The sequence below is a fragment of the Equus caballus genome, chromosome 11 (assembly GCF_041296265.1).
Source record: "Equus caballus isolate H_3958 breed thoroughbred chromosome 11, TB-T2T, whole genome shotgun sequence".
NCBI classification, from domain to species: Eukaryota; Metazoa; Chordata; class Mammalia; order Perissodactyla; family Equidae; genus Equus; species Equus caballus.
In genome coordinates, this window is record NC_091694.1 from 24,536,772 (window position 1) to 24,560,361 (window position 23,590).

The following is a 23,590-nucleotide window of genomic DNA, read 5'->3' on the forward strand; positions in this document are numbered from 1 at the left end:
TTTTTGTGGGTTTTTTTGTTTTTTTTTTTTTAAGATTTTATTTTTTTCCTTTTTCTCCCCAAAGCCCCCCACTACATAGTTGTATATTCTTCGTTGTGGGTCCTTCTAGTTGTGGTATGTGGGATGCTGCCTCAGCGTGGTTTGATGAGCAGTGCCATGTCTGCGCCCAGGATTCGAACCAACAAAACACTGGGCCGCCTGCAGCGGAGGGCGCGAGCTTAACCACTTGGCCATGGGGCCAGCCCCCGTTTTTTTTTTTTAAATGAACATAAGACCATCTATGCCTTTAAGGAGTTTATAGTGTCCAGAAATATGTATTCTGAGTTCCAAAACACTGAGTTTAAAGTGAACTTTAACATGATGTGTTAGAGCAGTGCATCTCAAATGTTAGTGTGCATACAAATAACCTTGGGGTCTTACTAAAACGCAGATTCTGATTCAGTAGGTCTGATTCAACAGACCTGAGATTCTGCATTTCTAACAAGGTTCCAGGAGATGTTGATGTTGCTGGTCCACGGGCCATACTTGGAGGATCAAGGAGCTAAAGACTAGCAAAAAAGATTCCTTGCTTTACCTTTTCTATTTACACTGATCTACAAAGTCTGGAGACCCTTTCCTCTTTTCCTTGCTAACTCTCCTATCAATCCATTTTTCTAATAAAAAAGGGGGAACGGGGCAGAAAACCTCACAAAGGGCTTTTTCTTCTAAGCAACTATTAGCTACACACACAGCTTTCATGGAATGTCAAACATCTATCTCACGTGATTAAATACTTCTGTGGAACCTCTAATATTTCAAACAGGGCATCTAGATATTCAATGAAAGAATACGAGACTGGGAACAGCAATTAATTCTAGTTATGCCATATGGCAGTATAGAACACTGGCTGGAACCTGAAAACTCAATTTCACAAGAGTCTTACTTATTCTGAATTTTAATCATTACAGGATCAGCAAACATATGCCTACCAACCTGCTCCATTTACACAAAATTCTGAAGAATAATCACACTGCACACTCAAAAATGATTGGTTTTTCCCAAACGGACTTAAAATTTCTCTCCTACCAGATTCTCAAAATAAAGTAGCTGCTGACAGCTCCAGTTTAATCTCCCTGTTAAAATCTTCAAACAGTCCTTTTAATGCATAGTATCGCCTGCTTTCTTAACATGTTCATCGTCAGCCCACAAGTGTGCACAAATGCTATTTTCTCCAGTTTTGGATTCCTCGGCCCTGGGGCTGGTTCCAGCGCTGGCCCCACTGGCCCTGTGAACTGCCTCCAACTCGCCTGTCACTGCTGAGACACCCATTCCACCACGTTCTCTCCACTTCACCTCTCTCCAGGATGAAGTCATTATCATTTTCAACACTTACTCCATCCCCTGTCCTCTTAGAGCTAGGATACTTTCATCTCCTCTACTTCTAATAATTTCAAGATAAGGACAGAAAAATCAGTTCTCGTTCGGTGAACTGTTGTCTCCGGTGCTTGCGAGACTATCCTGATATCCCCTGAACATGTTTTAGTGATAACATTCACTGCACTAGGGCCAAAATGATTTTCTGCCACTTTCAATTCCAGTTCAATAAAAGAATGAGAGCTTTGTTTCTAACCTCTGTCATTTTTAATACCATAAAATGATTTAAAAAATGTAAAATTGAGTTCCATTTCCTACTGGACCACCAATCTCATATTAGCTTTCCTTTTATCAAATTTATGAGAAAAGCCAGAAATTGCCTTTCCTTAAAAAAAATCAAAATTTCAGGATCTCCTGGGTAGAATGTTTGAATTGAATTTCAGCTCTCAATAATTGCTGGCCTAGAAGTTTTAAAGAAGCATAAAAGTTAACTACTTAAAGTTAGTTAGTTGTGTCAGACATAACAAACTGGAGGATTATGCCCTAGTCTGCTATCATCCAAAAGTAATAAGGTTATTCCTGGAAAACTACCATCCTAAAAAAATCACAAAGATGTTTATTACATTTCCAAATTGAGGAAGTCTATGGTTTTCTGAAGCCACAGTGAATGAAGTCTATGGATTCTGAACTGCAAAGTGAAACAAATAATGGTTTTGGCAACATTACACTATGAAAATTTTCAAATATGCACAAAAGGTGAAAGAACACCCATATATACCCATAACCTAGACTCTATGACTCACATTTTGCTATATTTGCTTTGTCACATATCTATCCATTCATCCATCTTATATTTTTGATGCATTCCAAAATAAATTGCAGACATTAGTATACTCCATCCTTAAACACTTCAGCATGCATATATAATTAACTAAACTTCAATATTTATTTATAGTTCTTTCAAACCAATAATCTTTTGAAAGCTGTCAATTCATTTTTTGGTAATGGCTTGATTAAATAAGCAACCAATTAGAAATTCTACATTCTACATCCTAATCTTTTATTAACTCTGTTACTTTGAGTAATTTCTCAGTTCTCAGTTCTCTCATCAATAAAGGAACAAAGGCACTTGGTAGACACGGTAGAAGGTGTCGATTATCAAACTGTAAAATGGACCTTGTGATTGTGGGAGAATTCACAAATGAGAGACACTCACCAATATAACGTAGAGAAACAGCTAATTATGTGGCCATAAAGTTTTCTGTAAATTAGAATGAGAACCCCAACAAGGCTCACAAACTCAATAGGGAGCTTGAGTTTCAGCATTTAACGATAATGCATCTTATATGAGCCACACTGTATCTATGATAAAACAATCTGAAGCGGGACTACTGAAGACTGGGTCACTCCAAGTGGGAATTTTGTAACAAAGCACTAGCATCAAACTGGAATTTTCTTGGCTTTGCAAAGCCGTAGTATGACTGATTTGTAAACTGCCTATTAATTGACTACAGTAAGAGCTGCCACAGGGATAGCTGCCCCTTCCTTTACGAGCTGTTCATTCCCTTACACTGACTTTTTTTTTCTTTTGGAAGATTGGCCCTGGAAGGGGTATCCTTTGAAGCCTGAAGAATCAAAGCTACTGCAAAGCACTGCTGAGAGTTTTGAAAGAAATATGAAGAAACTACATTGGACCTGGGGCGATAGGCTGAGATCTTCCCAAACAGGTCAGCAGTTGGTCTGTAAAATATTCCCATTGCCAAGGAGGTGGTGACATCTTGTGTAAATCAAAAACTAAAACCCTAAGATATCTCATTTCCATTTTAAATGCATGGGGGTTAAATATGGGCATCTAACACTCGAGAAGTTCCTGTGGGATTGATTTTTTCCCCCATCTTCTCTGAGCCCTTTGCTGAGTGCAATAAGTAGGACTGCATTTCATTATCCACCCTGCTAGCACTGCACTTCAGGGAGACCAGATGAGGCTACACAGTGGGAGAGAAGATCCGGCTTCCAAAGAAGAAATGATTCACACGGTGTGATTACAAAAACCCACTTTAGGCCCATCTCATTTTCAAGAGAACCATGAAATAAAATGAAATCCCAAGGAAATGAAATTTCTTGCATCATTTTCCAAATTAAAAAAAAAAATCATAGCAATAGCATAAAAGAAATCAAATAGAGATTTCAAGGTTTGGTTGGTAATGTTTGCACTTCTGTAACATTTGGAAAAAAAATAATTCCAAACTACATTTCGGGGGAGGCAACATAAAAAGAAAACATAAGATCATCGTTAGGGGAATCTCCTACTCAATCAGTCAGTGTTACAGAAATAACATCAGAACAAAGAGTTTGGCTCCTGACAGCTGACCCAGTGCTCTAACATTGCTCTCCCCTTTCCTCCAGTTTCACTGTAACACAGGAAGTGGATACAGGTTGGGTCTATATCAGAAATAAGAGAAAACAAGCAAATTAGAGAAAACCACAATCAGGAAGGCCCCACACCACAAGGTTCCTGGAGATCCACAAATAGATGAATACAGAGAGGCATTTTTTCATTGGCTTTCTACAAGCAGGGAAAATAGCACAGCACGGAGACAAAAGACCAGCTCATCAAGAGAGACTTAAAATCAAGGCCAAAGCAAATGGTGGTAAAATGAAGACAGTAATTTCCTACAAATGATCTTTTCACATAATGTATGAATTAAGAGCCTCCATTTATAGACAAAAGAAAAGCTTCATGTATTAAAAAATTGACACTGAGGATTTTCTGAGACCTTCCAAGACAAATCCATATTGAGAAGATAATAGGAATGTGCTCAAGTGATAATGATGGCTATAATTCTATCAGGAATAAAGCAAATTTCAGTGACCTAACTATACCGATAAAGAGTGGTGCTCAACTCATTATTCTAATGGGTTAGTCCAGCCTGAAGGGTGCAAGCTCAGTTACCTGCCTGCCTCCTAGGTCACATTTCAAAATTCCTTTCACTCTTGATAGAACATGTTATTCTGTTCAAACAGCTCAGTACTGGGAATTTTTAATAAAAAGTTTTGATAGGAACAAGTTTATTCATCCAAGCTTTTTTTTTTTAAAACCTACCTATTACTATTTATGGGAGTGACTTATATAAAGTATTTATTTTATGGGATGCCCAAAGGGAGAAGCTTCGGCCAACTGACACCACCATAACAGCTCAACGTAAAGGAAAAAAAACGGATCAATTTAATCTTGAAGCTGGTACTAAATCCAAGATACCCTCAAAAGTGGAAGAATAAATAAAGTCATCATCATCACAAAATTAAAAGGAGAACTATACATTTCAAGGCTGTTTTGAAAGGACCAGAGACTTGCTAAGAAAGAACACATAATAAGATGATCTTCCTGTACGGGTTAAGCCAAGAGACGCACAGCAGGTAACATTACATCGGTCTCACCTGTAGAACGTTTCAGACTAAAAGAGCAAGAAATATAACCCCTCACTCCCAGATAAGTATACCTCCAAAGATCTTTAACACAATTGTGAAATCTCAACATACGCTCACTGAATAATAGAAAACTAGTCCAGGAATTTGGGCATAAAACTGATCAGGTGAGAGCCCTGAAGTAGTTGTGGGTTTTTGTTTTCTTTCTTGGTTTAAGGAAGGGAAGCATAGACAGCACCGGAAAAGGAAGAAATGAATTTTTAACCTTTGAGATGTGGTCAAACTATTGCTATGACTTTGGAGCCTTTGCAGAGCTCTTTAAACTTAGATGGATTGTACAAGTACCGCCTACTCTTTTTTTTCCTGCATTGGCACTGAAACTCCAGTGTAAGTAGCAAAATGAACAACAGAAAGAGATGTTATGAGCAAAGATCTAAACTTGCGAGTGACACAAATGAACGAACAGCACATTACACATTGGTTCTCTTGATAAGCTCATTCATTTGAGTGTGTTTTGCTTTGGAGTTTTAAAGCCCAATAACCTGCACTTAGGAAAAGTAAAACTCTATGTAATTAATGGCAATGATATTCACAGTAAACTACTTTGAAACTCTTGCTCCCAAGAGTTGTGTCAGACAACTCCTTGTCTTTCTTCCTAGAATACAGAGACATCAGAATGATATATTCTCAAACTAAATCCTGTCTTAAGGCTAAATCCATGTTAAGCTGAAAAGAAAACTTGAAGTTCCCAAAGAAAACTGGAAATATTTTTATGATATTTGTATTAATGTATCATATTTCACGCAGAGCCATGTGCTAGCCACCCACAATGAGACATGTTCAAGATACTCTTTCAGCCAATAATTTAAATGTCCTGGGTTTTGTGGGGTTTATGCTGTAATCCTGTTACACAAAGTTATTTCTTTATTTCTTTCCATTTCAATACGCTATCAATCTACCTGTCTCTTTTTGGAACTCCTTTAAGTTTCACAGAAGGAAATAATACTCCGAGTTTGTTTCCATTGGCTCTGGCCTTCACTTCCAACAGTGAGCGTAAATGACCAGCTGTTCCAAAACGGGCCATGTAGAGAGAACAAGTCCGTACCTCAGTAATGACAATACTCTATTTTCTTCATCCCTTCACCCATTCTCAATGTATTCTTGCTGTCATATGGCCTCCCCTGAATCAAACTTTTAAGGAATTCCTGACTGTTTCTCCAAATGCATCAGAACGCCATCAAGCGTCGGAGTGTAGATCGTGTCTGCTTCCTTCCAGGTGTCTCACATCTGGCGCTGATCCTGCAGTGACCGCTGCAGTGTAACAAAGCAGGAGGGGCCTCTGCCTGGCTTTCTTCACAACTGTCCTCTACAGAGCTCCATGAAAACTTGCACTCGGAATGTGAGAGCTCTTAGTTTTTCAAGAGAAGGTTTAAATGAGGAGGCAGTCTGAAGACGAGCAATGAACATCACAGCTCAGGACATCGAATACCACAACAGGGCTTCATTTCCTTGGAATCGCAGAAATTGCCATCCGTTTTTTATTTCGTCTTACATGGAGAACATTATGCTTCATTGGTAACGCTTTTAAGCCAAAAAAAAAACTAGTATATAGATGGAGATATACATACGATTTTTTGGTGGTAAGTCTGGGAGGAGAGAGAATAGCTCAGCTACCTGTACTGAGAAACAGATGAGCACATGGAGGACACCCATGACTCTTGACTCAGCTCTCATTTCCTGGGGTCAATCAGTCCAGGCCACAGAAAGGTGACAAGTGGCTCATTATAACAGCTGTGATGGAGTCAGATGCTTAATTCATAGCAAGCCCACAGCTGTGGCAAACACCACTGAATTCTCAGCCACCGTAAAAATTCGGGCCAAGCTCCCAGAGTTCACCCAGACTCAAAGGCAGTGCTACATTCACCTCTCTCCACCCTTTACATTCTTGAGCAGCACAACTTGAGGAAAAAATCAAAGGAACTAAAGCAAGGACACAACAAAGACAGAGTGGAAAGCAGTGGGGGGAAAATATATAAATAGTATTTATATTTATCTAGTGGCTTTCCCAGATTACCCTGCTAGAGATTTCTTACCTACCTTCCAAATAAGCCTTTGATGTGCCAAATTATAGTTTTAGAGAGGTTCCTACCCCCCAAATTTACCAAGCTCCTAAAATATTATAGCTATAATATGACTAAAGATAAAACTTTTTAACATGCCACAACTAGAAGGACCCACAAACAAAATACACAACTAGGTACCGGGGGGATTTGGGGAGAAAAAGCAAAAAAAAAAACACAACTTTTTAAATGACTTTCAATACTTCTTTTCATGTTACTCGGCAACTTGCCATATGCATTTAACTCTCAAGTTTGATGATGTCCAAATTTCTTTTCACACCCAGTTTTTGGGGGAGATACAACTGCCACACAACAAAAGTAAATGTGGCTGGCGTTGCACAAGCTTTCAGCGCTTTCAAAACATTGGTATCAATACAAACAAGTGCCTGAAATTGACCGGCCATAAATGAGGCTATAGAGGCAATATGGCTGCAGAAGAGCATTCAGGGAAACAAGGGTTACATTAACAGGACGATGATTGAATGAGTGGATGTAAGGCGATTTCAAACAGCTTGCCAGAGGAAAGCCTCATTTTTCCATTTTCTTGTACGGTATCTAATTTCTGGCTCCTCATTTCCTCCATGATCTGATAATTATGCAATTCTAAATAAAGTGTCATCTTTCTTGCAACAAATCAATGAACAGAAAGCTCCCATCAACAATGCAGATGTTTCCTAAAGCTCCTGCTGATTATTTCCTGAATGTCTATCCCACAAACCACACAGCAAGTTCTTTGAGAACAAGGAACCTTCTCTATCCCATGACAAACACAGCTTCTATATGTGGGTGCCTGGGTGTGTGTGCGTGTGAGTGTGTGTGTGCATGCATTTAAAAAGAGAACTGAGAAGTAATATGCAACTAATAACGAGTCACCACAAGATGACTTTTTTTTTTTAACCACTTTCAGATTGAAATTTAGGCCTTTCCAAATGATGTGGTAGAAATACACGGAGAGGAAAATTTCTACGCATTCTATATTTGTCCCTACACAAGCAGTAAAATTGTTTTTCATTCCTAATCACAGATTTATACTAATAGTACCACCATATATACAATTATATTTTGGGCATCCTTCTCCCTGTAATACAATTTAAAACAATTCTCCCTTTATTCCTCATGCCATCCTTATAATAATCCTATAATACAAAGGTTAACTTTGTATTATAAAAAATAAAAAATTCTATGGGTTACTAACTAAGCCTTCAGGTACACAACTAAGCCTAAATTTATCCACTAATAAAGTAATATCATGGCGAAGTTTGTTGTAACATTCTTCCAGCCTACCAAAAATTTATAGATACTCTAACTTTTGCAAAAAGCCCCTATCTTCTGCATTCTGTTTGTTTCAATTATTCAGGGCAACCCAGGCTGATAATTACACAGTCCCCAGTTGCTGAGTAAAAGTGATGCTTAATTAGCCAGCAGGAAAGATCGATTAAGATCCAGCAGGGCATCTTGTGAGGTTCTCTCACATTCCTGGAGGGAACAGATTCTGGCTGTGCCCTTCCAAAGGATAAAAATTCCTTGCTTCTAAGGAGTTTCAGTGAGGTTTCTAAAGTAGATGCTAAGATCGGTCAGCCACACAAATTAATCCCAGTCATAAACCTGCAGATGCTCTCCCTTTTCTAAGAGGACTCAGTTCAAACATTCTGAATCACATTGCCACTAGGTTCGAAAAGGCTTAAAGTAACACTCCTTATCGCCAACTCTTGTTCAGTTACCACATTTCAAGCAAGAGGTGGTGGCGAAAGACATTGCAAAGGAAAATTTTTATTTCTTCCTCTCCCAAGCAGTGTGTGCATCTGTCAGATGTTCACATTCTGGAAGGCACAAATTAGGTCAGGGCCTTTATTAAAGAAACAGAATGAGCATGATATTCCAACCCAGTCTGAGACTAAGACATGCCAATATAGTCAAAGAATCAACTGGATAAGTCTGGTTGAAGTTTCCCATCAGGGAAGGAGATGTGGAAGTGAAATCAGGATCAAAAATCATAACGAAAATTAATGATCTCATACTGCCTAACATCTTCCCTTTAGTAATGTGGACAAGCATAAATGTTTAGCCTTTCACACATTTTGCAAAAGTGTTCAATAAAGACCAACATAACAATCCGAAGCTAAAAGGAGAATAATTATCTTAAGATACACACTTATCAAAAGATTTCTATTTTGGTAAACTATCTACACTAGGTATGCCCATCTACCTCCAATCCAATTCGGTAAATATTTACTAAGCCTTTACCAAGGATAAAGAGCTAAGATAGGCATGTCTTACCTTGTTAATTTATACAATATTAAAGTAGATTTTACTGATTATAAATTGTTTTAAAGCTTATGAAGAAGAATGATGGAACCAGTTCATACAAACCTAGTTCTGACTTGCTGAAAGCCCCGTAGAATATGGTCCCTGTGGTCCTTTGCACCAGCACTGAGGTTCTCATTCCGCAAACCTTCTGCTAGGAACTCCTCAGCATCTAAAAGAAAAGGAAAGTTGATCAACAGAAACGAAGTACTAAAGGAGAAAGGAAAATCTGAAGGATTAAGAAATGGCTATTATTTTCTCTTTAAAAACTTTAAAGTTGCAGACCCACGTGAATGTACTTAACGCCACAGCACTGTACCCTTAATAAAGGTTAAAATGGTAAATTTTGTGTTATTCATATTTTACCAGAATAAAAAATAAATAAAACTTTTATATGCCTATAAGTGATACCTTCTGATAATCATGACCTTGCTATGAATTTAGGAAGCTAATGTATATATTAACCACAAGAAATAACTAGAAATAACTATTTTCTAAATCACTTTAAAGAAACATTTAATGTTAATCATCACTGATGGCAGAGGATGGACTGTCAATTTCATAAACATATAAATATTACAAACAAGTCATAGAAGGTCATAGGCCAATAGAAGCTAGAAAGAAATACCAACAAATAAAGCTAACATACAAAATAGAGCTGAACTGTAAAATCAAGAACAAAAAGGGTAGGCATTCAAAGAAGAAAAATTAATTAGCAGATGCATCATCAACGAAAATGACAATGCAACCAAATGAAGGAACTCACACGAAAAAGAAAAATGTGTCTAAGGGAAGGAAACTGCAATTAATGTGAACATACATTATAAAATAGGGACATGATGGAAATATATAATATGAAACACATCATGTTATGTTGGAAGAAACAGGGGGGATCTACATATTTTCAAAGATAAAATACATTGATAATGGGTACAATTGCTAAAAATACTAGCTACACACTTTATTATGCATAGAAGGGTTACCATTCCCAAAAAGCATATAAATAATATAGTTAAAATTCTCCATCTCCAAAAATAGTGCCTACAATAGGAAACTGTATCTTTCATGCTATCAAAATAATGTTATGAATTTATACAGTTGGGTAACATTAGGATAAAATTAACAAAAGAAGCACACTTAAAAATTTGTTCAACATCCACACCATTCACCACCACCAAACAAAAAAATCCAAGATAGCCATCACCAGGACTTTTGATGAGATATAAAGTTCTGGAAATTGAAATTTTCATAGAAGACTACCATCAACTTCCAGGCCCTGCATCACATCTATTGCATACGTCATTTAATGGTTTCCTCCAGGGTCCTCTGAACTCTAAAGAACAAGGATATGAGAAGTTGAATTAAAAGGTAAAAATAAATGGTATCCGAAATTCAATTGATATAATACACCATATTAATAGAAGAAAGGACAAAGACTACACGATCATTTCATAGATGCAGAAAAAGCATTCAACAAAATTCAACAGCCCTTCATGATAAACAAAAAAGCACTCAACGAACTAGGAATAGAAGGAAATATCTTCAGCCTGATTAAGAGCATCTACAAAACCCCACAGCTAACATCATACTTAATGGTGAAAGACTGAATGTTTTCCTCCCATTCCTAAGATCAGGATGTCTGCTCTCAGCACTTATAGTCAACATTGCTCTGGTGCTAGCCAGGGCAATTATGCAAGAAAATGAAATTAAAAGAGTCCAGATTAGAAAGGAAGAAGTAAAACTATCTCTATTTGCAGATGACAGGACCTTGTATATAAAAAAACCCTAAGGGATCTAATAAAAAAGATTGGAACTAATAAAGGAATTCAGCAACTTTGCAGGATACAAGGTAAATATACATAAATCAATCATATTCTATATAACAGCAATGAACAAACCAAAAATGAAACTGGGAAAATTCCCGTTAAGATAGCATAAAAAAAGGATTAAACAGGATAAAATTAACAAAAGCAGCACAAAACAAACTCTGAAAAGTATAAAATGTTGCTGAAAGAAATTAACAAGACCTAAACAAATGGAAAGACATGCATGTTCATGGATTGTAAGACTCAATATTGTTAAGATGATAATATTCCCCAAATTGATCTAAAGATTCAATGCAATCCCTATAAAAATCTCAGCTAGCTTTTTTGCAGAAATTAATAAGCTGAGTCTAAAATTTATTTTAAATTAAGGAGACCCAGAATAGCCAAAATAATTTTGAAAAAGAAGAACAAATTTGGAGGAATCATTATTTCTGATTTCAAGCCTTACTACAAAGCTAGAGTAATCAAGACAATAAGGTACTGGCATAAAGATAGACATATAAGCTCTCAGGAATAGAACTGAGAATTCAGAAATAAAGCCTTACATTTATAGTCAATAAATTTTTGACAAGGATGCCAAGACACTTCAACAGGAAAGAACAGCTTTTTTCAACAAATGGTGCTGGAACAACTGATTATCCAGATGCAAAGAAAAGTGCAGTTGGACCACTACTTCACACAGTATACAAAATTAACTCGAAATGGATCAAAGACCTAACTATAAAAGTTAACTATAAAACTCTTAGAAGAAAACAGGCATAAATACTCATGACCTTGGATTAGGCAATGGTTTCTTAAATATGACACCAAAAGAACAAGCAACAAAAGAAATAAATAAATTGGACATCAAAAATTTAAAACCAGGGGCCAGCCCCATGGCTGAGTGGTTAAGTTCACGTGCTCTGCTTTGGTGGTCCAAGGTTTCACCAGTTCGGATCCTTGGCGTGGACATGGCACTGCTCATCAAGCCATGCTGAGGTGGCGTCCCACATGCCACAACCAGAAGGACCCACAATTAAAAATACACAACTATGTGCTGAGGGGCTTTGGGAGAAAAAGGAATAATAAAATCTTAAAAAAAAAAAAAAAGGAGGTGGGGAGCTGGCCTGGTAGTGCAGTGATTAAGTTCGCACGTTCCACTTCAGCGGCCCAGGGTTCACTGGTTTGGATCCCAGGTGCAGACACGGCACTACCTAGCAAGCCATGCTATGGTAGGCTTGCCCACTTTATATATGTCCCACATAGAAAGTAGAGGAAGATGGGCACGGATGTTAGCTCAGGGCCAGTTTTCCTCAGCAAAAAGAGGAGGATTGGTGGCAGATGTTAGCTCAGGGCTGGTCGTCCTCAAAAAAAAAAATTGTTTTAACTATTGTGATTCAAAGGATGGCACCAAGAAAGTGAAAAGACAACCTATGGAATGGGAGAAAATTTTTGCAAATCAAATAGCTGATAAGAGACTTATATGTAGAATATATAAGGAACACTTACAACTCAATAATAAAAAGACAATGCAATTTTAAAATGAGCAAAGGATAGGAATAGATACTTATCCAAAGAAGATACACTAATGACCAACAGGCACAAGAAAAGATGCTCAACATTGACTGTCGTCAGGAAAGCGCAAATCAAAACCACAATGAGATACCACTGCACGCCCACTAGGATAGCTATAGTAAAAAAGATGGAGAATAATGAGTGTTGTTGGAGATGGAGAGACATTGGAACCCTCACACACTGCTGGTGGGCATGTAAAATGGTGCCACCACTTTGTAAAACAGTCTGGCAGTTCCTCAACAGGCTAAACAGAAAGTCACCATATGAGCCAGCAACTCCACTACCAGATACATACCCAAGAGAAATGAAAACAGGTGTTCAAACAAAAACTTGTACACAAATGTTCACAACAGAATTATTCTTAATAGCCAATATGTAGAAACAACCCAATGTCCATCAATTGCTGCATGGATAAGTAAAATGTGGTATATTTATACAATGGAATATTATTCAGCAATAAGAAGAAATGAAATGCTGATACATGCTACAATATGGTTGAATCTCTGAAATTATTATGCTAAATGAAAGAAGCCAGTCACAAGGGCAGCATATTGTATAATTCCATTTACATGAAATATACACAATAGGCAAATCTATAGGGAGAGAAAATAGACTAGTGGATGCTTAGAGCTGCAAGACGGAGGGAGGGGGATGGGGGTGAAGGCTAAAGGGTTCAAGTTTTCTTTTGAGATGATGAAAATGTTCTAAAATGTATTGTGGAAATGATTGCATAACTCTGTGAATGTACTACAAACCATTGAATGGTACATTTTAAATGTGTGGGTTGGATGGTATGTGAATTATATCTCAATTCAGTTCTTAAAAAACATAAACGAAATTGAGGTCAGCCCCGTGGCAAAGTGGTTAAGTTTGGCATGCTCCACTTTGGCGGCTTGGGTTCGAGGGTTCAGATTCGGGGCGTGGACCTACACCACTTGTTGGCCATGCTGTGGTGGCGACCCACATACAAAACAGAGGAAGATTGGCACAGATGTTAGCTCAGGGCGAATCTTTCTCAGCAAAAAATAAAATAAAAATTTAAATAAATAAATAAAACCAAATGAATAAATAAATGACATCTATACATATCCTTCTGAACTTTCAAAATTCAAGGGAAATGAAAACATCCCTCAAACAGCCAGACAGAAAAAATAAGTTGCCTACAAAACAAGAGTCAAAATGGCCTCTCCATAAAATAAGCATCAGAAGATGAAATTTTTACAGAGTTTTAAAGGAAAAACACTGCACTCACGAATTCTAAATATAGCCAAGATGTTGGTTATATAGAAAGAGACCAGAAAATCATTTTCAACCAGTTGTGACTCTGAATTCTTTCTCTACATTCTTTCCTGAAGAAAATCTTTTCAGGTATATACTCTGATTAACAGAGAGAAAAGAGGTAGCGATGAGTACAAGTTAAATCTAGATAACTGTGGTAACTATGATTTAAAACTTACAAAAAATATCAAAACTAATTCTTAATTAAGACGAGATTCAGCGTAAAAAGATGTAATAACCATGTGAACGACAGTTAGGAAAGGACTAGCGAGGAAGAAAAACAAGCTGAATTATTCATTTACAGAGGGCCAGTGGGTACTATTCCATCCTTGATGGTGATAATTAAAGAAAATGGGTTTAACTACAATTTTTCAAAAGGCAGTGTAATAAAAGTAGAATAAAAGGTTTAAAAAATATTCAATATAATAAAATATAGAAAAAAGAGAAATGAGGTGGCATAAAAATAGAACTCAGGAAATAAGATAACATATCACTGATGACAATAATTGTGAAACGTTGGACTCCCCTATTAAAAGTGAAGAACATCAGACTACGTCAAAAGATAAAATTAAATTTAATTACTGTTGAAAAGAAACTCACCTGAAACAAATGAAGCTGAAGTGAAAAGAAGAGCAGTATGCAAAACATCCCAGGCAAATTGTCTTAAAAAGCAAGATTAGCAATAACCATATCAAAGTAGAACTCAGACAGGCCAGCGGTCATTTTATTTTACATAAGGTACAATCCACTATAGAGATGACCTGTTATGTTCTAAATAGCACAGTACTAAAATATATACTGTGAAAATTATGAGAAAAATAAGTGGAAATGACTGAAAAAAACAATTGTGATGTCAATGTCACTACTAGTCTTTAACAGATTAAGTGGATAAAAATATATAATTATTAGGGGAATTATGTCCAATAGAAATAAAATACCAGCTACACATATAATTTTAAATTTTCTAGTGGCCTCATTTCAAAAAGTCCCCAAAAAAAGAGATGAAATTAATTTTTATTGATTTTTATTTTATTTAACCCAATAGATCCAAAATATTATCACTTCAACATGTAATCAATATAAACATTATTACTGAGATATTTTAACATTTTTCTAGTAAATCTTCAAAACCCAGTATGTATTTACACTTAACACATATCAGTTCAGACTAGTCACATTTCAAATGCCCGATAGCCACATGTGGAGAGTAGCTACTACACTGGATACTGCAGAAATAGAGGATTTAAATAATATAATTAATAAGATAGATAATAGAAGTGGCTCAAACTCTGTAACCTAAAAATAGAATACACCCCTTACAACTGTTATGGAAAATTTATAAACATTGACTAAATGCTAGATTACAAAGAACTGTCAATAATTTCTTAAAAACTCAAAATTAGAAAGATGTTATTTTATGACCACAATGAAATAAAACCAGAAATTAATATTTAAAAGAGTAAATAAGTCCCTCCACATTTAGACATCGAAAACACACTCCTATATATATCGCGGGTCAAAGAGGAAACTCAAAACTATAATTACCACCTACTGAGAAAATAGGCTGTAAAAAATATTATAAGATATGACCAGCATTGTACAGAGTGACAAATTCATAGACTTAAATATTTCCAGTATTAAATGAGAAAGAATGAAAATAAATGCAATAAGCACTAAACTCAAGAAATCAAAAAAAAAGCAATAAAACAAGCCTATGGAAAACAGGAGGAAGGAAACAATAAAGATAAAAGCAGAACTAATAAGTCAGAACAGTAGCTGCCTAACTGTGCTCTCTGGAGTCATAAGCATCTGATAAGGACGAGAAGGAGCTTGGGGAGGTTGAGTGAGTGGGACTCTGGGAAACTCCCTACCTTCCCCTCACTCCTCTTTGTTTTAATTACAAGCGCCTGGCTTTTGTCTATTTATACACTGGGATTTCACAAAAGATTTTAATTTTGAAAACGTTTCCACGGTACAACTTAGTGGTTAAAAACCACTGAACTTAAAAAGAGTGAAACAGATGTATAAATGATAAATAAGTAAGAGCTGGGATTTTTCAGAGGTGAGGGGGAAATCCGATAAATTGATAAACTAGCAAATGTAATCAAGGAAAAAGGAGAGAAAGCACAAATACATAGAAATTAGGCAGAATAAAAGGGAGCAACAACAAATACAGAAATTTTTAAAAGAAAAAATGTTATACTGGGGCTGGCCCAGTGGTGCAGCAGTTAAATTTGCATGTTCCGCTCCCCTGGCCTGAGGTTAGCCTGTGCGGATCCCAGGCAGGGACCTATTCACCGCTGATGAAGCCATGGTGTGGCAGCCACCCACATATAAAATAGAGGAAGATGGGCATGGATGTTAGCTCACGGCCAGTCTTCCTTAGCAAAAAGAGGAGTATTGGCAGCAGATGTTAGCTCAGAGATAATCTTCCTCAAAAAAGAAAAGTTATACAGTTGGGGAGATTTCAAGATATTTTAATTTTCTTCTTTGTGCTTTTATGTGCAATTTGAATTTTATGATAGTGGGTATCATTTTTACACCTCTAAATGGTTATTTCCAAAAATAGAGTGCTATCTAAACAAAACAAAATGTCATGCAAATAAATTTGAAAATCTCAGTGAAACAGTTTCTGAGAAAAAATAAATTTCTAAAACTGAATTGAGAACTGGAAAACCTGAATCCTGAATAGGGTAATAACCAGAGGGAAAGAGGAAAAGGTTGCCAAAAAGGTTAAAAAAAAAAAGTTCAGATTCATATAGTTTTATAGGTGTCTTAAAGCTTTTAAGTAATAAATAATTCTTATTATACATAAACTATACCAGAGCTTGGAAAAAGAGAGAAAGCTTCTCAAATCATTTGATATAAGCTAGCACAACCCCAGTTCTAAAAGAGCACAAAAAGGAATTAGTTTAAAGTTAATATAGATACAAAAGTCCTAAATAAAATAGTGGATCAAACCCAGCAGTATATTAAAAGAATAATATAAAAAGTTTACCTTGGGAATATAAAGCTTCAATATTAGCGATGTATTATACCTTTACTAAAAAGGTGAAAAGAGAAGTCTATGCAAACTTCTTGGTAAATGGGAAAATCTCATATGATAATATTTATTATCTATTTGTGACAAAACTGTATTAAATAGAAGTAAAAGAATACCTTCTTAACCTAAGGAATTCATATACCACAAACTAGCATCATATTTATGATGGAAAAACTAAAGTCATTAGGCTTAAAGAACAAGATTGGTTTGCTAGCTACTCTTACTATCAATTCACATTGTTCTGGAGGTTCTAGACACAAAGAAGCCTAAGAAGGAAAAAAAAGGTCATTAGGTGCAGCTATTATAACCAAATACATATAAGCTGAAAACTATCAACCGGAAAAACTTTTAGAAATTGTGAATTCAGCTGGGTAGCCAGAAGACAAATATTTTAAAAATCAATAGCTTTCTGGGTCATTACAGAACAGCTTGTGTTGGACCAACCTTCCCACAGATAAGAATTGTTGACACTGGACAAAATATAAAAAAACAACTATTTTAAAGCACCAAACAGCAGCCAAAAGCAGGCAGAAATTGGTGAGGATTTGATGCTTGAAAGAAAGGAACTACAGGGTAAGACTTGTGTTCATATAGCTTTTCATCTCAGGGTTCTCCTCCAGCTCATGTGGTCCAGCAGCTGGGGAGTTCCCTTAGGCAAGAAGCTTGGTGGACTGAGGGACAACATCAAATGCCATAACTCACACATATTTGGAGTCTCAGAAGAAGAGCAAAAAGAGACGAGGACAGAAAAATGTACGAAAAGAAATAATAGCCAAAAATTTGCCAAATTTGGTGAAAAATGTAAATTTGCACTTTCAAGAAGCTCAGTGGACCTCAAGTAGGATAAATATAAAGAAAACTAAACATATGCATATTACAGTGAAACTGCTGAAAACCAAAGATAAAGAGAAAAATTTCAAGGAAGCCAGAGAAAATGACCCATTACATATAGGAAAATAATGATAGGAATGAGAGTTGACTTTTCATCAAAAATAATGGCGGCTAGAAGACACTGGAATGACATATTTAAAGTGCTGAAAGGAAAAAGAAAAAAAATCTGTCAAAACAAAATTCTATATCCAGTGACAATAGCTGTCAAAATGTGAAGGCAAAATAAAGACATTTTTCAGATTAAAAAAATGAGAAATTTTTTTGCTAGGAAACCTGCACTAAAAGATACCTAAAGGCAGTTCACCAAGCTGAAGGGAACTGACACCAGAGGGAAACTCAGATCGACAAGAGCAGCAAAACGCTAAATACATGGGTAAATAGAAAACAGTATCGCTTCTTTCCTCTTTCTCTTAATTTCTTCAAAAGACAACTGGCAATTTAAAGCACAGATTATAACACTGCATTGTGCAGTTTACAACATATGTACATGCAAAATATATGACAACAACAGAACAGAGGATGGGGGAGGGGAGTAAATGAAACTCCTTTGGTGCTACAATGCTAACTCTGAGCAGACTGTGGTAAGATAAGGAACATACTGTAATCACTGGAGCAACCATAACAAATAAAATAAAGAAGTATAGATAAAAAATATAAAGAAATTAAAGTAGAAAACTAAAAAACATTTGATTAATTTTTTAAAAAGGCAAGTGTAGGGGCCGGCCCGGTGGCGCAGTGGTTAAGTTTGCACATTCCGCTTCTCGGTGGCCTGGGGTTCGCCTGTTTGGATCCTAGGTGTGGACATGGCACCACTTGGTAAAAAGCCATGCTGTGGTAGGCGTCCCACATATAAAGTAGAGGAAGGTGGGCATGGATGTTAGCTCAGGGCCAGTCTTCCTCAGCAAAAAGAGGGGGATTGGCAGTAGTTAGCTCAGGGCTAATCTTCCTCAAAAAAAAAAAAAAAGGCAAGTATAGCCAAAAAATGTGACAATTAGAAAACAAATAGTTAAATGGTAGACCCTAAATCCATTCATAACAACAGTCATACTACATGTAAATGAACTAAACACTTCAATTAAAAAGCTGAGAATGTCTGACAATAAAAAATGCAAGACCCAGTTACATGCTGTCTACAAGAGACACACTTTAAATATAAAGACACAGATAGGCTGAAAATAAAAAAATGGAAATGATATGGTATGCAAACAGCAAGCACAAGGAAACTGGAAAGGCTATATTAATGTCAAACAAAGTAGACTTCAGGACAGGGAGTATAACCAAAGATAAACAAGGATATTTTGTAATGATAAAAGGGCCAAGTTGTTACGAAGATAGAATAATTATAAATGTGTATGCACATAACAACAGAGCTTCAAAATACTTGAAGCAAACTCCAACAGAACTGAAGTGAGAAAAAGACATATCTACAATCATAGTTGGGGACTGTACAACCCTCCCTCAGAAAATAACAGAACTAGACAAATATTCAGTAAGGAGATAGAGGACCTGAACAACATTATCAACCACTTTGATCTAAGTGATATTCTTAGAATGCTGTATCCAACAACTGAAAAAAAACCCCACAAAACAACACAACACATTTAAGTGCACATGGAATGTTCACTGAGATATACCTTATTCTAGGCCATAAAATAAGTCTTCATAAACGCCAAAAGTCTAAAATCTTACAGAGCATGTTCCCTGACCACAAAGGAATTAAGTCAGAAATCAACGACAATGAGATATCTAAAAAGCCTCAAAAATTTGAAATAACCTAAATCAAAGAAGAAATATTCCTCTCTGAACAAACTGAACGATTATAAAGCACAATATATCCAAATCTGTAGGACACAGCTAAAGCCACGCTTGAGGGAAATGTATAGCTTTAAATGCTACACATTTAAAAAGAAGAAAAGTTCACAATCAATGATCTAAGTTTTCACCTTAAGAAACTAGAAAAAGAAGAGCAAATTAAACCTCAAGCAGGAAAAAGAAAATAAAGATAAGAGCAGAAGTCACTTAAATAGAAAACAGAAAAAAACATTGGTTGGTTCTTTTAAAAGACCAACAAATCTGATGAGCCCCTAAGGAGTTTATCAAGATTCATAAAAGGAAAAAAGAAAAAACACAAATTACCAATATCGGATTGAGGGATCAAATGTAGATTGAGGGGGAAAGGGAGAAGAGATATTTCTCAAACTTTAGAAAACAAACACCAACATATTTACCTTTCCCTCTAACAAAAAAGGTCTTGCTGTTCATTGTAGAAAATTCGGAAAATCAAGAAGTTTATATTAGGAAGAAAACTGCAATTACTTGCAATCCCAACACTCTTTCTTTTCTTTAATTCTATGCTAACATGACCTTTTTATTTTCATTTACAAAAATGAGCTATCAAATGTTCTGAAGTTTTTCCACTTAATGATTATTGGTTACATCATAGATCATGTAATAAACTGTTATATAACTATTTAAAAATAATATTCATGAAGAAAACTTAAGGAATTGAAAAAATTCTCACAGCCTATTTTTAACACCACACTGAAGAAGAAGAAGAAGAAGGAAGAGGAGGAGGGGAAGGAGGGGGGCCAACTGGAGGGGGAGGAAATTTCAAAAAGTCATTTAGGTTAGGGGATCTCGGGAAAGAACGCAGACTGTAACAATGTAATCCTAACAGTATTACAAGTATATGAAACAACCTCACTGATGGAGAGGGGGAAAGATGCTGACCTAAGTCACCTTGCTAATGAGTAGAGTCCGTAAGACTAAAGGCAAAAGGAACTGCACATAAATGCTGCACTCTAGTCAATAAAGTTGTTTTCTATGGGTGTATGGGTTACCAATTCTTTTTTTTTTTTTTTAAAGAATGGTCGCTAACAACTGTTGCCAATCTTCTTTTTTTTTTTTTTAAAGACTGGCACCTGAGCTAACAACTGTTGCCAATCTTTTTTTTATTTTTTTCTGCTTTATCTCCCCAACCCCCTGTACACAGTTGTATATCTTAGCTGCAGGTCCTTCCAGTTGTGGGATGTGGGATGCCGCCTTAACGTGGCCTGACGAGCGGTGCCATGTCTGCGCCTAGGATCCGAACCCTGGGCTGCCGCAGCGGAGCGCGAGAACTTAACCACTCGGCCACGGAGCCGGCCCATGGGTTACCAATTCTTATACTGCTATACATGTATACTCTAATCGAACAATATACATGGATGGTGAATGGTGACAGTCAGGTTTCTCACTGTCGGAGTGGAAAGGAGAGGAGCAAGTAGCAAGAACAGTAAGGGAAGGAATCTAGAATGAATTAGAGTTTGAGACTTCAGTAAAAATTCATGTTTATATAGATTCAGATGGCAATATATAGAAATTTTTTTATAGATAGAGGTATATATGGGGTTACTATTTTTTTTTTTCCTTTTTTTCTCGCCAAAGCCCCCCGGTACATAGTTGTGTATTCTTCGTTGTGGGTTCCTCTAGTTGTGGCATGTGGGACGCTGCCTCAGCGTGGTCTGACGAGCAGTGCCATGTCCGCGCCCAGGATTCGAACCGACGAAACACTGGGCCGCCTGCAGCGGAGCGCGCGAACTTAACCACTCGGCCACGGGGCCAGCCCCTATATGGGGTTACTATTAACACATATGTTTCTTTGCTTTGTCAGTTGAGAGGGCCTAAAAGAAACAACATCCCAGTAACAATGAGCACACCTAGCACTGAGATATTTGTTTCTAATATCAATCTTCGGTAAAAGGAACCAAGGCTCCTTGGAGAGACAGCTGACTCTAGGACTGGGGCAGGAAATGCAAGATGAGCCTGGAGCATCTTGTAGTGTCAGAAAGTAGATACCCCAAACACATACACACACCGATGTGGCCTGTCAAAAGGGGCACAGGAGCCACGTAAAGGAGCTCCCAATGGCCAAAGGGGAAGAATTTGAGCAACAAAATAAAATAATACTGAATTCTAACTCAAAGTATAAAACAAGTACTCATGAGTCCATACTGACATAAATAAATAACTAAATAAATTAATAAGTGGGAGAGAAGAGACAAATCTCCAATGCAGAAGAATTCCAAACAATTTATGTAAATACTCCCCCTTAAAAAAGGGGGAGCATAACTCTCGTCCTTTAAGTGTGGGCTGCATATGGAGACTTCCTTCCAAAGAATGCAGCATTGAAAAGGAGAAGAAAGAGTAAGTTTACAGTGGGGGAGCCTGACAAGCACTACATCAGCCAGGTGACCAAGGTCAACATCAACAGTCACAAATCATGTTGATAGTATGTACCCCTAACATGTGATGAGAATGGCGCTTTACCTCCATAATCTTCCTCCCAAAAGCCATAGCCCTACTATGAGGAAATGTGGACCCAGTGTTGTCAGACCTCCTGGGTTTTTGGTTTTTAAAGAAAAACTGTATCTTGGATTTTCATGTGAACTGTCCGATTGTTTGAAACTCTGTGTAGGCATAAATGCATATACCTGTATATATTCATCAAAAGACATGCACAAGAATGTTCAGAGGCATTATTTGTAATAGCCCCAAACTGGAAACTCCCCAAGCACCCACCATCAGAATGGATCAGCTGTGGCACAGTCACCATTCCTACACAGCAAGGAGAAGGAAGCAACTAAAACATCACACAACATTATGGGTAAATCTCACAAGATAATGTTGAGTGAAAAAAAGCCAGTTACGAAAGAGTTCAAAAATAGGTAAAACTAAGTTATGGTGTTAGAAGCTAGATAGTGGTTACCCTGTCTGGGTGAGGTGCTGGTAATTTTTTTCCTTGATCTGGAAGCTGATTTCATGGGCGTGTTCAGTTTGTTAAATCTATCAAATTGTACAGTGATTTGTGCACTTTCCTTTTATACTCCAATAAAAAGTTAAAACAAACGACAACAACAACAAAACTCATAGCCCTAGTCTAATCATGAGAAAAGCATCAGAAAAATTCAAATACAGGGGCATTCTACAACATGCTTGGCCAGTACTCTTCAATACTGTCAAGGTCATCAGAAACAAGGGAAGTTTGAGAAACTGTCACAGCAAGAGGAGTCTAGGGAAACTAAATTAAATGAGGTATTCTGGATAGGATCCTGGAACAGAAAAAGGACATTAGGTAAAAACTAAAGAAAACAGAATAAACTATGGGCCTTAGTTAATAAGATATCAGTATTGATTCATTAATCGTAATAAATGTATCATACGAATGTAAAATGTTAATAATCGGGGAAACTGGGGGAAAGGAAATAGGGGAACTCTCTGTACTATCTGCTCAATTTTTCTCTAAATCTAAAACTGTTCTAAAAAATAAAGCCTATTATTTTAAGAAGAGTGGTATATGGTATAATCTTAACATTTAGTAAAAAAAAATGGAGGGGGGATATTGGGTTAAATTCATTCATTAACCCAATCTTTATTGAGTCTTTCCTACACATTGGTCAGGAAATGATAAACTCCATTTTTAGGTAGTGAAATTACAAGCTATTTTTATCTTCTTCATATTTTTCTACATTTTCTAAATGTTCTAAAATATGTGTTTTAGAATATGAAAAAATTAAAATAAAAATCATTATACAAGCATTAGGTAATATTACTTATAGTTTCCATAGATAGTTTTAATTTTTCTGCCTCATCTTCATTTCCCGCAGCGGTAGCAGGCTGAGCTGGTTCATAGTTGTGAACAAGAAAGAAGGCCACCCAAGCAGAGAGAAAGGGGGAATAAAGAAGATCCTGGGGGAGAGGGGGGCTAAAGTGTAAACTTTATTCCTATACATGACAAATATAGACATGTATTATTT

The 23,590-nt window shown here is 36.6% G+C and overlaps 1 protein-coding gene across 1 annotated transcript in view; it reads right to left on the reverse strand.

Annotated features, from left to right (window-relative positions):
- The window catches only part of SKAP1 (src kinase associated phosphoprotein 1), a 255,977-nt gene that overhangs the window by 216,792 nt on the left and 15,595 nt on the right, over nt 1–23,590 (reverse strand). The window contains exon 2 of the mRNA XM_023652675.2: nt 9,270–9,375. Within this exon, the coding sequence (XP_023508443.1) occupies nt 9,270–9,375 (106 nt within the window). The remainder of the gene's footprint in view (nt 1–9,269; nt 9,376–23,590) is intronic.